At 56.3% G+C, this 15,918-nt stretch overlaps 1 protein-coding gene across 1 annotated transcript in view; it reads left to right on the forward strand.

The window, feature by feature from the left end:
• Positions 1-15,918, forward strand: part of INTS3 (integrator complex subunit 3) — a 49,406-nt gene that overhangs the window by 23,101 nt on the left and 10,387 nt on the right. Inside the window, exons 9-19 of the mRNA XM_009890464.1 lie at positions 821-950; positions 4,444-4,541; positions 5,308-5,499; positions 6,353-6,440; positions 7,499-7,578; positions 9,583-9,674; positions 10,246-10,352; positions 11,146-11,265; positions 13,473-13,602; positions 14,497-14,551; positions 15,471-15,574. Of these exons, the coding sequence (XP_009888766.1) occupies positions 821-950; positions 4,444-4,541; positions 5,308-5,499; positions 6,353-6,440; positions 7,499-7,578; positions 9,583-9,674; positions 10,246-10,352; positions 11,146-11,265; positions 13,473-13,602; positions 14,497-14,551; positions 15,471-15,574 (1,196 nt within the window). The remainder of the gene's footprint in view (positions 1-820; positions 951-4,443; positions 4,542-5,307; positions 5,500-6,352; positions 6,441-7,498; positions 7,579-9,582; positions 9,675-10,245; positions 10,353-11,145; positions 11,266-13,472; positions 13,603-14,496; positions 14,552-15,470; positions 15,575-15,918) is intronic.

The following is a 15,918-nucleotide window of genomic DNA, read 5'->3' on the forward strand; positions in this document are numbered from 1 at the left end:
GAACTGGACACAGTACCCCAGATGTGGCCTCCCCAGGGCAGAGCAGAGGGGGAGGATGATCTCCCTTGACCTGCTGGCCACACTCTTCTTGATGCCCCGCAGGATGCCATTGGCCTTCTCGGCAACCGGGGCACATTGCTGGCTTGTGGGCATCCTGTTGGCCACCAGGACTCCCAGGTCCCTCTCCACAGAGCTGCTCTCCAGGAGGTCAGCCCCCATAGCTGCAAGGACATCCGTTCTCCCTTAAGGAGGTGGCCAGTGTCTTCACAGGCTTAGTGAGAACTCAGTAGCCAGCTCCAGGCTACTCTTTCATCCGTATCATGCAGGAGAAGCCACCAAAGCTCGGTGTGTGCAGAAATCCTTGTCTTTGGTGTTCTAGCCCCGGGGGACGTGGTGGCTCTGCAGCTCTCTGCCCACTGCTCCGAGCGCTGCCCGCTCTCCCCTTCCTCCTTGCTGGGCGGGAAGGACCAAGTGTCAAGTCCTAACTTCAGAGACTGGCTGCAGTCCTGCAGAGAAAATGTCAGATTTATGGGCCGATTGTTTGCATTACAAGAGAAAAGAACATTTTAAAATAGCTGCTGACCTTCCCGCCTGTCACCCTGCCTCTCAGAACCTGCTCGCTTCAAAAGAGGGGCAGGCTGCCAGGGGCAGGAGTGTAGATATTGTGCAAAGAGTGAATCATCTGGAGCCGGCGGTAAGGTTGAAGGACTGACTGTTCCTCCCTTTCCCCTCCTCCTGCCCCCCAGTGCCTTCTCCCCCCTTGCTCAGGAGCAGGTAAACAGTCAATGAGATATTTTTTTTTTCCCTCTCCTTTCCCCAGTTCATGGACTGTTTCATGATCGGCCGGGACCTCGTGCGATTGCTGCAAAACGTTGCAAGGATACCCGAGTTCGAGCAGCTCTGGAAGGACATCATCCACAACCCGCAGGTCCTCAGCGCCCAGTTCACAGGTAGGCAGGGACGGGGGCCGAAGGGATGGCCACCTCCATCCCGCCCTGCCCACACGCAGGGGACAACCTCTACTGGGGCCCCGCTAGCCACAGGCAACCCCCTCCTGCCTTCGCACGCCCTTGCAGCAAGGCTTCCGTGACTGTCAGCCCATCCCAGGGGGAGTTGGAGCAAAAAATCCCACACAGCGGCTGTTTTTCACTCTGCACACCCCGTCTGGTCCAGGTCTCAGGACTGTGCTGGAGCGGACAGGCTCTGTTACAGAGCAAAACACATCGGGTGTGTGAATTCCTTCCGGATGCTCTCTTAGAGGAGAGTACACAGAGAGCGCTGTAATTATACCGTGTCATCCCATCTCCATCAGCTGTGGCTGTTTCCAGAGCCCCTCTCATCACTAATTAGAAGAAGATGCCTCCAAAAGCAGCTTTTTGCCGACTGAGGGGAGCTTAGGAATAGGGGCAGGGCCTGGACCGGTCTCCCGTGGTCAGCTTTTTGCTCCATTGGTGGCTTTTGCCATTTTTTAAAACGCTGCGGAGACCTTGTAGGCATCTGGGCTTTAAACCATCCTGAAAAACAGCTACGTGAAGGAGCTGTAATGACAGATCACGAGAAGGCGGCTGGGCCACGACGAGGGTCGTGAAATTGTATTGCTTGTTCTGGACTTAACACTTCCATAATTGTAGTTGTTGCTTTTTTTTTTTAAGCAAGCTGAGATGAAGTTGGAGCCCAAAGGTAGGAAGTGTCTGAGTCCTTCAGACTCTCCCGAAAAGAGCCCGCTGAAGCTCCATAGCTCTAAAGCAAGAAGTCCAGAAAATGCAGCAACTGACACTTTTTAAATGGGATTTTATTTCTCCCAGTAGCTTTGCACGCGTGGTGTGCCGAACACTCAGCCGTGGAGCTCTCTGCGCAGTCTGGGTCAAAATAGACATGATGGAGAGAGTGTTATATTTATAATTTTTATTGGTATAAATTATTCACTTCTCTAGGGGCTGTCACATCATTATCTGTCTGCAGCAATTCTAATGAGTCTTTGGAAATGGGGCTTTAAAGTGTTCTTCCCCCCGCCCCCAGTGCCTGTTCTCGTCTCAGGGGCCGTGTTAATGTCACTTTAAAGATCTCAGATTATGCTCAGGGAAGCTGGCGGCACGTCATTTGATTAAATGCTCCTTAAGCTCTGTGATCTCTGGCTTTTTCGTCAGCTCCAGAACCTGTCTCCTGTCACTGCTGGTCTCTGCTGAGACTTGCCAGCTGAAGGGTTGCAGGGATGCGGTTCCCCTCCCCTGCGGGGCTTGCGGAGGCAGAGGAGTCTTAGCCCTACACCCAAGGAAGGCTCACGTTTCACATTTCCAGGGCTCAGCCCTGCCTCTTCCTGCAGCTGTACGTTCGCTAGAAGCATTTCTTAGCTCCGTCTGGATCTTCCCAGCGGAGCGCTGAGCTTTCGCCTCCTCTCTTGGAGTGGTCCTGGGGCACCTAACAAACATCGCTTCGTCTTCACTGGCTTCTCACGCCAGTAGAGGCAGTTGGTCATGGTTTGCTGTCAGTTTTAGCCAAATGACCCATCAAAACGATACCTAAATTCAGGCTAACATCAGCGCTCCTGACTCATTCTCTTCTGACAACTAGCAAACTCGCCTTTGGTTTCTTTTTAATTCTGTTTGACACCGCAACCAGTGGCCCGATGGTTTTTTTTTGGTTTTTTTTTTTAGAGGTGAGATGACGCCTGGGTCAGTGCAGGCACACACACGAGCGTGTTTCTCTTTGCCCTTTCGGCTGCAAAGCGCTGGAGCAGGCAGAGTTCACGCGCATCCCCAGGGCAGCCCTCGGGGCGGCAGGGAGAGGTGGGCTGTGTCTGGAGCCCGTCTGGGCTTGTCACTCCTCCCTGTCCCCCGCAGTTGGCTCTGGGGGCAGGATGGGAGGACTCTGAGCAGAAGGTCTATCAAATTTAGATTAGATATTAGGAAGAAATTGTTTACTCTGGTGGCGGTGAGCCCCTGGGGCAGGTTGCCCCGAGAAGCTGTGGCTGCCCCATCCCTGGAGGTGGTCAAGGCCAGGTTGGACGGGGCTTGGGGCAACCTGGGCTGGGGGGAGGTGGTCCAGCTCTTGGCAGGGGGTTGGAACTAGATCTTTAAGGTCCCTTCCAACTCTAACCATCCTGTGATTCTATAATAAGCTGATCTGTCCCGGGGTGCCCTCATTCATACTTGCTTATGTGGAGCCTGGAAGGTCCCCTCCCCAAAATAATTGCCCCTGCAGTTGGTCATAAGACTACTTCTTTGCCCTCTTTCCTGCTGTTGAGAGCCTGTAATAATTGCTCTGCAAGGTGGCTATTATCTCTAGCAGCTTCCGGGCCGCGTGCTCTCGGGTTTGTATCGCTCTCTACCCTCCCATCCGAGTCAGTCTTGCTGAACTCCCGCAACCGGGGCCAGAGCTCAGCAGCACCGAAAATGAGAGAAAACTGCAGCGGGGAGCGGTGGCTCCGGGTGCAGGACCCGTCCCTCCCTCTGAGCAGCTGGGAGCTCTTAACAAGCGAGGTGCTTTTGTGGCTCTCTTCCCCTGATGCTCGCTCCGCGCTTTCTCTGAGCTCGGCGGGGAGCTGGCATCTGTTCTTTCTGCTTTGAAGCTTCCCTCCTCCGGCCCTCCCCCAGGTGTGACCCTCCGGCTGCGCGGCAGAAGGACGGCTTCCAAACGGGCGAGAGAGAGCGAAAGCGCACCTCGTGCACGCCACGTCCCTGGCGCCTGCCCGTCTGCGTCAGAGCTGGCTGCCCTGTAAATCCTTCAGGTCTTGTCGAGCAGCAGCAAAGCCTCTCCGCTCCGGTCGTAAATTCCTCCTCTTTGCAGCGGTCTGGGAAGAAGAGCGGCTTTTCCAACCTCCTGTTCTCCGTTCTCTACACGCGTGTGCACAAAGTCTTCTGTTATATCTGATTTTTGTTGTTACATCGAAGTACCTTTACTCCAGGGGAGGAATCGGACGTACATGCTGGCACAGCCCCAGATGAGCGCTCTTTATGCCAGCCCCGCTTTTGGTGCCCAGGCCGAGTGGTCTGTCCGAAACCATCAGCTGTGGTGGGACAAGTGGTTTCACTGGTGCAGGGACAAGTCTAAGATCGTCTTTGTGCTCCCTCACAAGGGGGTGGGAGATGGGGAACGTGCTCTGTTGGTTATGGCTTCAGATTTGGTGTCTGGACACTCGTTTCTCCTCCAGCTCTTGTCCCTGCCCTGCTGTGCATCCTCTCTCCCGTTTTCCAGACTCTTCTTCCTGGCATCCTCGTTAATGGTCTCTGACAAAAGCTTGCTCCAGACAGGAGATGTTTTAGGAGACCTTTTCCAGCCAAAAATCTTGATCCCTTTCCACTGCCTGTAGCCTTGGGGAAATGGAGCTTAACACTCCGAACTCGGCTCGCTGCGGATCTTGGTAGATCCCTGCCCGAATCCTGATCGTGCCACGCCGTCCGTGGGGCCGTGCGAGCGCAGACCGACCTCTCTGTCTCTCCCCAGGTGTCCTGCAGCTCCTCCAGTCGAGGACTTCTCGCAAATTCCTGGCGTGTCGCCTCACTCCCGACATGGAAACCAAACTGCTCTTCATGACCTCACGGGTAAATTCTCTCATGTTCGCTGGGGATCCTGTGCCAGCGCCGGGGGGAGGAGGGCACACGTCCCTGCCCGCTCCACCGTGCACCGGTCCCGTTCCCACGCTGGCACTGGGCACGGGGAGGGGAGGGCAGAGCATTACTGGTGCGAGTATTTGTTGCTTCTGGCATCTAATGGCGACAGGAGGGGGAGAGGCTGCCCAGCAGGAGCTGATGTAGATGGGCCTGAGACATCCTCGGTATTTATTAAAAGGCACAAAACAGCTTTGCAAGGGAACATCGCTCCTGGCTGGCCGCTTTCCAAGGCAAGCGCTTTCTCTGAACGGCCGCGATGCGGTGGGTTATCGGACCTCCGACGCAACAGCAGCTGTATTCGAGAGAGGCCGGGAGCTGCGCCGCGACGGCACCGGGGGTTAACTGTTATCTGTATTCGCACACCAGGCAAAGCTGGCTTCCCCCTCGCTCTGCCTCCGGCCCGGCCGCTGCGCTCGCTGGCTGGGGCTGCTCGCAGGGGGCTGTGCTGCGCCGCGCACGCGGGGCGTGTGGTCCCCGTCCGCTCCGCTGGAGACAGGCCCTGCGTGAGAACGCCGCAACAATGGCCTTTTTGATTCTTCGGTCTCTCTGAAGATGCCGCCAGCAACAGGGCTGAGCGGGGAGCAGGGCGTGAAGCAGAGTTTGCCGAAAGAGGCAGCTTAGAGGATGGCAGCCTGTGTTTTTTAGCAGCCTTTCCCCGAGCCTTGAGCAAAACCTGTGTCTTTCCCTTTCCCTTCAGGTCCGGTTCGGCCAGCAGAAGCGGTACCAGGACTGGTTTCAGCGGCAGTACCTGTCCACCCCGGACAGCCAGTCCCTGCGCTGCGACCTCATACGCTACATCTGTGGTGTGGTCCACCCTTCCAACGAGGTGCTCAGCTCCGACATCCTCCCGCGTTGGGCCATCATCGGGTGGCTGCTCACCACCTGCACGGTGAGTTGCGAGGGCCGGACCCGAAACCGAGTCACGTAATCGCTTGGGATCCCTTCCCGTGCAGGGAAGGGGGTAACCTGCTGATGCTGGAAGCCACTGGAGAGGTTGGGAATGGGTATTTGCTGGCTGGGCTGAAGGAGAGAGTTGCGGAGCAGCAGTTAGGACGTTGGCCTTTGTTCTGTGCTCTGCATTTTAGTCCTGGCTCTGCTGTACGTTGGATCCTTTGGGAATCTGCTTTCCCTGCATAAACCTCACCTTCTCACGTTCAGCTTGTCAAGCCCTTTGGTTTTGATTTATGTTTACGGCCCGTCTGCAAGGCGTAGGGCCTCCGGTGGGGTGCGAGAGCGCATGCAACAAGATGCCTCGTTACAGCCTCGTTGGCTTCCACTCCCTCCGCCCGGACTGTCGTCCCTTGTCCCACCCAGGACCGCGATCCCCAGCGCTTGTCAAAGAGAGCAGAAGGAAACGGCTGTTGCTGTGCCCACGAATGTATAACAGATAACGCCAAGGGATACGCAGGGCCCAATTATACACGGTTCGGGGTTGTAGCCACGTGGCTTGTATCTCCCAGCCTTGGCCTCTGCCCCTCTGCGTGCTGCCCTGGCTGGATCTGCTTTCAAAGCAGGCAGGTTTGCTCAAGAAATTCCCACCCTCTCTCTCTGAAAACTCACTCTTGTGCGGCAGCAGGAGGTACCTGGGGGGGGAATTTCACCAGCTCTGCCCTGTCCTGCTGGTGGGAAGAGCATCGCAGTCTCACGGTGGCAGAGCCCGGCACGTCGGGCGTGCAGAGGGGATGGGGGCTCAGCACTGTATTCATCAGACAATTTATTTGGGGTTTTTTTGTCTTCTCTAGTCCAACGTTGCTGCTTCAAATGCCAAACTGGCCCTGTTCTATGACTGGCTCTTCTTCAACCCCGAGAAGGACAGCATCATGAATATAGGTACTCCACGGGGAGGCTCTGTCTGAGTGGGCAATGGTCGAAGATGGAGTTAATGCCTTCCAGAGCTGGTACAGGTTAGGGGGATCTGGCTGGGAAAGCCCAGCTCTGGAGCCCCAACACAGGAGAGACATGGAGCTGGTGGAGCGGGGCCAGAGGAGGCCCCGGAGATGCTGGGAGGGCTGGAGCCCCTCTGCTGGGAGGACAGGCTGGGAGAGTTGGGGGGGTTCAGCCTGGAGAAGAGAAGGCCAAAAAGGGGAGAGCTCAGAGCCCCTTCCAGTGCCTAAAGGGGCTCCAGGAGAGCTGGGGGGGGACTCTGGATCAGGGAGGGGAGCGATGGGATGAGGGGGAACGCTTTGACACTGACAGAGGGGAGATTGAGGTGAGATCTGGGGAAGAAATTGTTGGCTGTGCGGGTGGTGATCCCCTGGGGCAGGTTGCCCCGAGAAGCTGTGGCTGCCCCATCCCTGGAGGTGTTCAAGGCCAGGTTGGACGGGGCTTGGGGCAACCTGGGCTGGGGGGAGGTGGCCCTGCCCAGGGCAGGGGGGTGGAATGAGGTGATCTTCAAGGTCCCTTCCCACCCAAACCATTCTGTGATTATCTCCAAAGGCCATCAGTTCCCTCCCCTGCCCTGAACTCTTGAGATTTGCTGGCTTGCAGGAGAGCTGCTTTGATGGAACCACTTTTAATTGTGGTTTTTCTATCTGTGGTAAGCAGCAAGCGTCTTCCTTGAGGTCAGTGGCTGTCCCCAAAGCGTCCTTCCCTGCGGGCAGGCGGGTTTCCCAACTGTGGGGCTGTCCCAGGGCTCAGGACACGTGAGCGAGGACTGATACAGCCAGGGACATTGCTGGGACCTCCTGCCCGCAGGGACGTTGATTCTTGCCGTCGTTTGAAGCCTAAGTGTTATTTAGGAGCTGGATGAGGGCAACAGTGTGTACAAGCCAAAAGAAGGGGGGTTCCCCTCTGCGCCCCAAGGCTGGGTCTGCAGGAACAGGGGGGGCACAGGGGGTACGGACATCTCTGGGGCTCTCAGCACAGGACTCTCTTCTCTCTCCTTCCAGAGCCTGCCATTCTGGTGATGCATCACTCCATGAAGCCTCACCCTGCCATCACTGCCACGCTGCTGGATTTCATGTGCCGGGTGAGCTGCCCCTCTCCCTCCGGGGAATTACCTCTGGCTTGCCGAAAAATGAGTTGCGTGACGGGGGCTGAGTGATTGAGGGCTGTGAAAGCAACCGCTGGGGTCCGTGCCATCCCTCTGCCACCAACAGGATGGAGAAACTCCTCAGGAGTGTCAACAGAGGACAGCGTAGAGGGAAACAGCCGCGCTCTCATCTGCGTACACCGGCCAGCTGTGCGGAGGTCACGCTCTGAAGAGAGCCGGTCGCTGTGTCAGCCTCGGGGGCTTGTTTTAGCCCTGTACGCTTGTCCGTAGTGCAGAGGAGTGGAAGCGCGCTGGCTGGGACGTGCCCCCTTAGGAATTTGGAGATTGCAGCCGGGTCCTTCGGCCATGCTCTCCTCCGAGCGCTCCCCACCGCATGTTGGTGTAGGTCAGGGCTTTTCCTCCTCTGCCAAGACAGAAGCTGGGAGCGGTCAAGTGGTGAGCTGCGCAGCCTGCTCCCTGCCGACTGCGCCGAGCCGTCGTGGAGGGCGGGAATGGTAATGCGGGACTCGGGCAAGGCAGATGTCTTCACTCCCCAGGGAATTTCGCAGCAAAGGCCTGTTGCTGTTCCATCCTGCAGGAAGGGAATTTCATGAATCTCTAGAGACGGTGATACCGGAGCAGCAAAATAAGTGTCATCTCGCTGCCCATTCTTCAGAGCCAAAAAAAAAAAACAAAAACCCAAACCAAAACTAAAACAAGCTGTTTCCCCTTCTTGTTTTTTTTTTTTGCCCTCGCATTCCTCAGTGCATCGTCTGGTCTGGTCTGCCCTGAGCCTCGTGATTGCGAAATGGCTCGCAGGGTAGCTCCGTATCTGCTGGCAGCCCTTTTAACCTCCCCTCACCTATGCTAAATTAAGGAGGGATTTTCCCCTTGCTGATCTGCCAAGAGCACAGTCAGGCACGCTGCTGCAGATGCTCAGCCAAATTATTCACCTCTTAAAACCAACCACCAGAGGCTTTGGTGAGTCCTCGCGGTCTCTTGATGAATCCAGGGCCGGTTAGGTCAGAGCATTGGGCTCGTGTGTCATTCATTAATTGGGAATGCCACTTCTTCCCAACTCTGGAAAGAAATCTTTCCAGAATGATGAGCGTTAGTAGGAAAAAGGCTTCTGAATTGTTCCCTGAATTGTTCCCTAATGAAATACTTGGCCCGGTGTCATTCCCTGAGGGCAAACAGGATCTCACTGTAGCGGGGAACAAGGAGGAACAAGTCAGTCCCATCGTCTCCCTTTCAAAGGACAGCCCTCCTCAGCAGGGAGCAGAGCTGGTCCTGCCCCTGCATCCTGGGAGAAGCGATGCCAAGAGTTGTCTGTTCCAGTAATTTGGTCCTCGGGAGGGGCCGATGGTGTTTCTTGGAAGCGGGGTCTTTCCGTGGCATGAGCGCTGGAAGAGCTGCAAGTCACATCACTTTCCTCCCTCGCGCCTGGCGCTCTCTGTGTGCTCCCGACCGTACGCTGCCCCAGTCCAAAAGCAGCTGCCGGCTTCTGGCAGAGGAACTGGGTGGAAGGTTCCCCGGGATGACCCAGATTTCAGGGAGGAGACCTCTTACTCCCTCCAGAAGCAGAGGATTGTGTGTGGGTAGAGCTGAATGTCGTTTAGGGCGCCCTTCTCGTATTCTCCCAGCTCCTGCAGCGGTCACTCCGGCTCGGAGAGCGGCCCTGGCAAATCCTGGGGCTTCTCACGGCTCACGAGGCAGCATCTTGTGTGGTTTTCCCATCCCTGGGAGACGCACCGGCTGGCTCTCCAGGGTAGAAAACCCAGAGGCATGGACAGGTTCCCCTTCTGTCCACCATCCCCAAGATGCTCCACTCGCAGAGCTCTCCTGCTGTCCCTCTTGGTCAAGAGCAGCTGGGCTGGGGTGCTTGAGTCAAAGGTGATCCAAAAAGCTGACCAATGGCCTTAGCTAGTCCTGGCCGACGCAGACCTGATGGTAGGCAGAAGGTTTCATGGCACTAACGCGGTCGTTTCCTCCTGTTTTCAGATCATTCCCAACTTCTACCCCCCGCTGGAGGCTCACGTCCGGCAAGGCGTGTTCAACTCTCTCACCCACATTGTGGAGAAGCGAGTCCTTGCGTAAGACAGCCCTGAATTTTACTACTTTTATACAGCTGCTGCGCACCGGTTTTCCTGGGTCCCACCAGCCTGGTCGAAACCACCTCCAAGCTCTCTAAGGGCTGCGGAGGGCATTTGGGTTGTGTATGAACCATGGAAGAAGCCGTAGTTGTGTCTTTACGGCGCTGAGGTTTGAGCTGAGAGCTGTTCCTTGAAGCGAGGGAATGGGTGGGTTAAGAAAGCGATAGCCGCTCCGCTTCGGATGAATAGAAACGTCCCCGAGCTGAACGGAGCGACCTCGCTCGTGGTGCTCCAGCCTACAGACAGCTCCTGCGTCAGCCGAGTTCCCCTTCCAGGAGGTAAAACCCCTTCTCCCCTTCCCACGTGCCTTCTGTGGGGACAAAGTGAGGGAACCCCAGCTGGGCTGCAGGAATGAAGGTGACATCTCGTAGCTTGTGGTCCGTAACACCAAACAAAGCCCTGACGGGAGGGAGGAGATCCCCTTGCACATCCGCCGAGGTGAAGCACCGCAGCAGGGCGCCGCATCCCGGCTCTTTCTCATCCCTTTCCCTTCCTACCCTCCCCAACGCAGACATCTGGCCCCTCTCTTCGACAACCCCAAGTTGGACAAAGAGCTCCGCGCCATGCTGAGGGAGAAATTCCCAGAGTTTTGCAGTTCGCCCTCGCCCCCCATCGAAGGTAGGGAGCGGGACGGGTGGCGGAGGGAGGCTGCTGCAGGTGCTGCCTTCCCCAGGGACAAGGACGGGGCTTTTCCCGGCTCTTCTGCAGGAATAGGAGCCGTTCGGAGGGTCGGAGCGGGACTCTGGGGAGAGGAGGGCTCTGAGTGCTGGTATTTATGGATGGTTGTGGTCTTCCTTCATCTCAGCCCTGCTCTACGCTAAAGATGCACAGTTCCCTTTTCTCTGCTCCGTAGGGGCTACTTAACCTTTCTTCTAATTGATTAACGTAATTAGGTTAAACAAAGAGCAAGCGTTTCAAACCTGTATTTAACCGGAGAGCGCTGCTGCTCTGCCAGAGCTGCCGAAAGAACTGTTCCCGTCAGCCTGTCTGGTTTTCCTGTTGCATCAACCGTTTGGGCTGAAGGGACCCACGTGCCCCAAACTTCTCAGCCCGGTGGGGCTGGCGAAGCTGTCGCTCCGCTCAGAGAGTCGGGCTCTGCTTTCGGCCTCGGGAGGGGACGAAGCACAAAGCTGCCTTAGGTGGAGATTGACCCGGTTCTGCCACACTTGGCACCGAGTAGGAATAGTTCAATGGAGTCACTGGAAGTGCCCTTCCCTAGCGTGAGTTTTCCAGGGTCCATCACTTGCACAGACTTTTTTTTCCACCTTTTCAAAGCACTTTTATCTCCTTGCCGGAGCGTGTTTATGGGTGGAGGTGACTTGTGGGCAGAGCCTGCCCTGCCACTCGGCCACGCGAGGCACTGTCCTCACCTCGCTTTCTGCTCTGACCCCTTTTGCCTCCGCTCTTGCAGTCAAGATTGAAGAACCCGTTTCCATGGAGATGGACAATCACATGGCAGAGAAGGATGACAGTTGCTATGACAACGCCGAGGCAGCGTTCAGTGATGATGAAGACGACTTGAACAACAAAGGTGAGGAGGGCGGTCAGCTGAGCGCCAGTGCTCTCCAGTACTCCTGCGTCGCAGCAGTGCCAATAGCCATCCTTCACCTCTGCGCCGGCCGGTGTCATGTGGGCACCTTCCCTTTGTCATGGAGGATTCCCAGACAACCACCTGTAAGCACAGTTCCCTCAAAGTCCCCTTCCCACCGGCAATGGGAATTGCTGCCAGCAATGTGTCCCGGTGGCCGAGAAGGCCAATGGCATCCTGTGGGGCATCAAGAAAAATGTGGCCAGCAGGTCAAGGGAGATCATCCTCCCCCTCTGCTCTGCCCTGGGGAGGCCACATCTGGGGTACTGTGTCCAGTTCGGGGCTCCCCAGTTCAAAAAGGACAGGGAACTGCTGAAGAGGGCACAGCAAAGGGTCAGGAAGGTGATGAGGGGACGGGAGCATCTTTCTTACGAGGAGAGGCTGAGGGACGTGGGGCTGTTCAGTCTGGAGGAGAGAAGACTGAGGGGGATCTCATCAATGCTGATAAATCCTTCAAGGGAGGTGCCGGGGGGATGGGAACAGTCTGTTTCCAGCGGTGCCCAGTGACAGGACAAGAGGCAACGGGCACAAACGTGACCATGGGCAGTTCCATCTCCACCTGAGGAGGGCCTTCTCTGCTGTGAGGGCGGCAGAGCAGTGGCACAGGCTGCCCAGAGAGGTGGGGGAGCCTCCCCCTCTGGAGCCATCCCAAACCCGCCTGGACGCCGTCCTGTGCCACTGCTGGAGGTGCCCCTGCTCTGGCGGGGGGTTGGGATGGGGGAGCTCCAGAGGGCCCTTCCCACCCCCACCAAAGGGACCTCTAGAGGCAGACCCCCTTCTCGAGATCCAGATTTCCTTCTGCAAAGAGAGGGTGTTGAGGCCGATGCTCTGCTGCTTCCCAGTCCCTGATGGACTCGGTAGACCTCATACAGACCTGTGCTCAAAGGAAAAGGCCGTTGGGCTTCGTGTCCGTGCCTGCTTGTTCCCCAGAGCTTAGACCCTTCGAACGGAGCGCTTTCTCCACCCGCGTGTCCTCTCTAGACGTCTGACTGGTCTCGAGCCCCGCTGCACTGCGCGGTTGGGAATCCCTCTGTGGCAGATGCTGTGCCGGATGGTTTGTTTGGGAACAGGGTGTCTCTGTTCTCAAGCAGCTGTTAATGAGGCTCAGGCCTCTAATTGCTCAGCCGCACGGTTTTCATTACACTCGCTCCCTCTCAAAGCCGTGGGGCTGACAAGCCCTGCGCGAGGCCAGAATCCCCTCCGCTCGTTCACTGGAGCTGGAAGGCATCTCAAGCTGTTCCTGGCCTTGGTGGCAGGACTCTTGTGGGCTTTCTGCCATGCTGGAGGACTACCCCTGCGCTGGGGAGGGACCGCAGGCCCAGGATGGGGGAGAGAGGATGTGACACTGTGCCGTAGCGCTGTCTTCAATCCTCCCCTCGAACCCCGCCAGCTGCTTGGGGCCCCGGAGAGGGACACAGGCTCGAAAGCCATGTGCAAAGAGGATTTTTGCAGCCACCTTGTCCCGTCCCTTAGTGGCTGCTTCTTTGTGAGCACTTCTGCCTTGGCCGTGGCGCTTCTGGACTGGGCTGCGGTTCATTTTTGTGGCCTGGAATGAGCCTGGAGGATGAGGGTGTGGAAAAGCCATTGGGGTATCTCAGTCCCAGAGTCCCGAACACAAGCGTTCGCGTCTCGGGTGGAGAGAGACTTGCGAGCTAGCTACGTTTGTTGAGCGTGTTGAAGGACGGGCAAAGCGTCAGGTTTGGAAACCGGACTGAATCACAGAATTTTCAGAGTTGGAAGGGACCTCTAGAGATCATCTAGTCCCACTCCCCTGCTAAAGCAGGATTGCCCAGAGCACATCACTCAGGACTGCATCCAGGCGGGTTTTGAAAATCTCCGGAGAAGGGGACTCCACCCCCTCCCTGGGCAGCCTGTGCCACTGCTCAAGGGGAACCACAATTCTGGACACCCCCTGCGTTTGGATCCCGTCCCACCTTCCCGCTCGCTGTGACCTGGACACGTCTCTAAAGGCCGAAGACAAGATCTGAGGCTGGACCGCACTCTGGGGACAGCGCTGCTTGTCCTGGGTTGGCCACCACCCCCGCAGCCCCACACAACTCCCACTGCCAGGACAGAGATTGCCTCCAGTACTTCTTAGACGTAGCTGCTGGGGAAAATAGATTATTCCACTGTTGCGTTCTTTGTTGCAGGGAAGAAGAGGGAGTTCAGGTTTCATCCGATCAAAGAAACCATTGTGGAGGAGCCTGTTGATATCACGCCGTTCCTGGACCAGCTGGATGAGTCACTGAAGGATAAAGTCCTGCAGCTGCAGAAGGGAAGGTTGGTATCCGTTGGTCGTGGTACGTTTTGTGTTGATCTCGTCAGGGCAACGACACAGGAGACCTTTTAGCCCTGTTGTGCAATGCTGCTTGCTCCAGAGCCCTTCTCTCAGAGCTAATGCAATCCTGTGGCTTGTCTGCCTTTAACACGGAGCGGTCCTCCTTGCCCACTTTCTGCAGGAAATGTCCAGGTGGTTTTGAAAGGTGCTGGGTTAAAAGCCTTGTAATTTGTCCTTGGAGCAGGCTCAGAGCGGGTAACAGCAGCAATTTGCTGGGAGCTACAGCGTTTCTCCGAAACGGTGACGGGAAGGCAAAAGGCTCTGAGTTTCACCTTTCTCCGCTGTTGGATTGATGAGAGGGGGCTGCGTAGGCCTTTGGGGGTTTCAGTACATCTTGCCCCTGAACGGAGATGTACCTGTGTCTGCGTGTTCTCTGGACTTCCCCACCTCCACTCTTGATTTTCAGTGACCTTGGAATTAATTCCATCTAAAGGCAGCTAAAAAAAAAAAAAAAAAAAAGCTCTTGCTTCTCAGACCTTGGCGTAGTCGACTGATTTAACGTAATTTATGTCTGTACGGCTTTAAGTGCATTTAATCTCATGCTTTTAGTCATTTAATTTGTTTGTCTCGCTGCAGACAACCTCGGGCGCTTTTGTAAGTAGGTGCTGCAGCCCTGCAGCGCGTTCTTCTGGGGTTGGGTCTCTGCGGCGTGCGCTTTTGAGCCCTGCCTTCCTCTAAGCCTGGCACCAGCGCTAAGCAGAGCCTCCCCCTGCCCCGGGGTCCTGGGGGGATGCTCCCGAGCGTAGCCAGCTCAGCACAAAAAAAACCCAAAACCTTGTCCCTGCTTTCGGTATCTTCCTATGTAACTTGGATTTCCTCTTGTTTTTGTGCTCCAGTGATACGGAAGCTCAGTGTGAGGTCATGCAGGAAATCGTGGATCAAGTCCTGGAGGTAACGGCACAGCCGCGGGGAGCAGCGCCGCTGCCTAACTGTAAAACCAGAGCAGCTGGAGTGGCGTGGGCTGGGCAGCTCTGCCCCAAAACCTGCGCTTGAAGGAGGGACACACAAACCTGCGGACTCGCGAATCCTAAACGAGTTCAAAATGGCACTACGCAGCTCTGTCCGGGGTTAAACACAGCCACGATCTTCTAGCAGGAGAGAATGGCTCCGTCCGGGCTCTGTTTTCTTATGCACCGTGCCTAAATGTCCCCAGTAGTTGCTGTCAGACAGGACGCTGGGTGAGGCGCGTTCCTATTTTGACCCCGCGCCGCTGCTATAGCGTCCGCAGAGTTCCCGGGGGGCTTCTGCGTGTGCCGTGCGTGTGGGATGCTGCCTCGCTTTTGGCCCTGGGCTGTGTGCTGAGGGGAGGCTGCAGCAAACCCTGCCCGGCAGAAGAGCTGCGGATGTTTTCCAGGCGCTGAGCGTTGGAGGGAGGCTGCATCCCCCTGCCTCTAATCAGCTCCCTTTAGAGTCAAGTGGCCTTTTAGCATATGAGAGCTGCTTCTCCTCTCGGTGGGAACGCCGGGAAAGGGCTTGTGAGGGTGTAAATCCTCGTTGCCGAGTGCCTTCGGTCCCTGTTAGCCCTTTGCAGAGGGAGAGCAGAGCTCAGTGAATTACTGGCCATTAGAGGATAAGTGGACCACAGTGATTGTGAAGTGCTTCAGAGCCGGACATCAATTAGGGGCTTGTCTTGCTTCTGACCGGTTCCTGATGCTGCGATATAGCAGCAAAATGGCTCCTGAGCAGCTCGAGGGGGGGTCCGTTCCCCGCAGCAGTGACTCTGCTGCGTCCTTTCCAGCTGTACGCGTGCCGGGCAGGCAGGGTGTGAGCTTGCGCTTTCCCCTCTCATTCTTTCCTTTCTCACTACCAGGAGGACTTCGACTCGGAGCAGTTATCAGTGCTCGCATCCTGCCTCCAGGAGCTATTTAAGGCTCACTTCCGTGGTGAGGTTTTGCCAGAAGAAATCACGGAGGAGTAAGAATCTATTTTTTTTGTTTTTTCTTTTTTTTTTTTTTTCCGTCTCATCCTTTGACACTGGGACTTGGGCTTTTCCCAGTAAAATATTCGACGTTTTTTGGAAGGCTGTGCTGAAGCCAACAGCTTCCCCTGTGAAGCAATCCAGGGTTCACCAGCGGTCAGCGCGGAGCTGGTCAACGCTTATATCCAGGGTTCGAAAGAGACCGTCTTCCTCCTCCCCACAAGTGTGGAGAGAACCTGCTGCCGCAGATCTTTGTGTCAGAGCTCAGTTTAGGTGATTCTCTGGTGGCTTCTGACTCTCTGACCAGGACACACAGGTCCTAAATACTCCGTGCGTCCCT

Source organism: Charadrius vociferus, unplaced genomic scaffold (assembly GCF_000708025.1).
Source record: "Charadrius vociferus isolate BGI_N301 unplaced genomic scaffold, ASM70802v2 scaffold698, whole genome shotgun sequence".
Classification (NCBI taxonomy): domain Eukaryota; kingdom Metazoa; phylum Chordata; class Aves; order Charadriiformes; family Charadriidae; genus Charadrius; species Charadrius vociferus.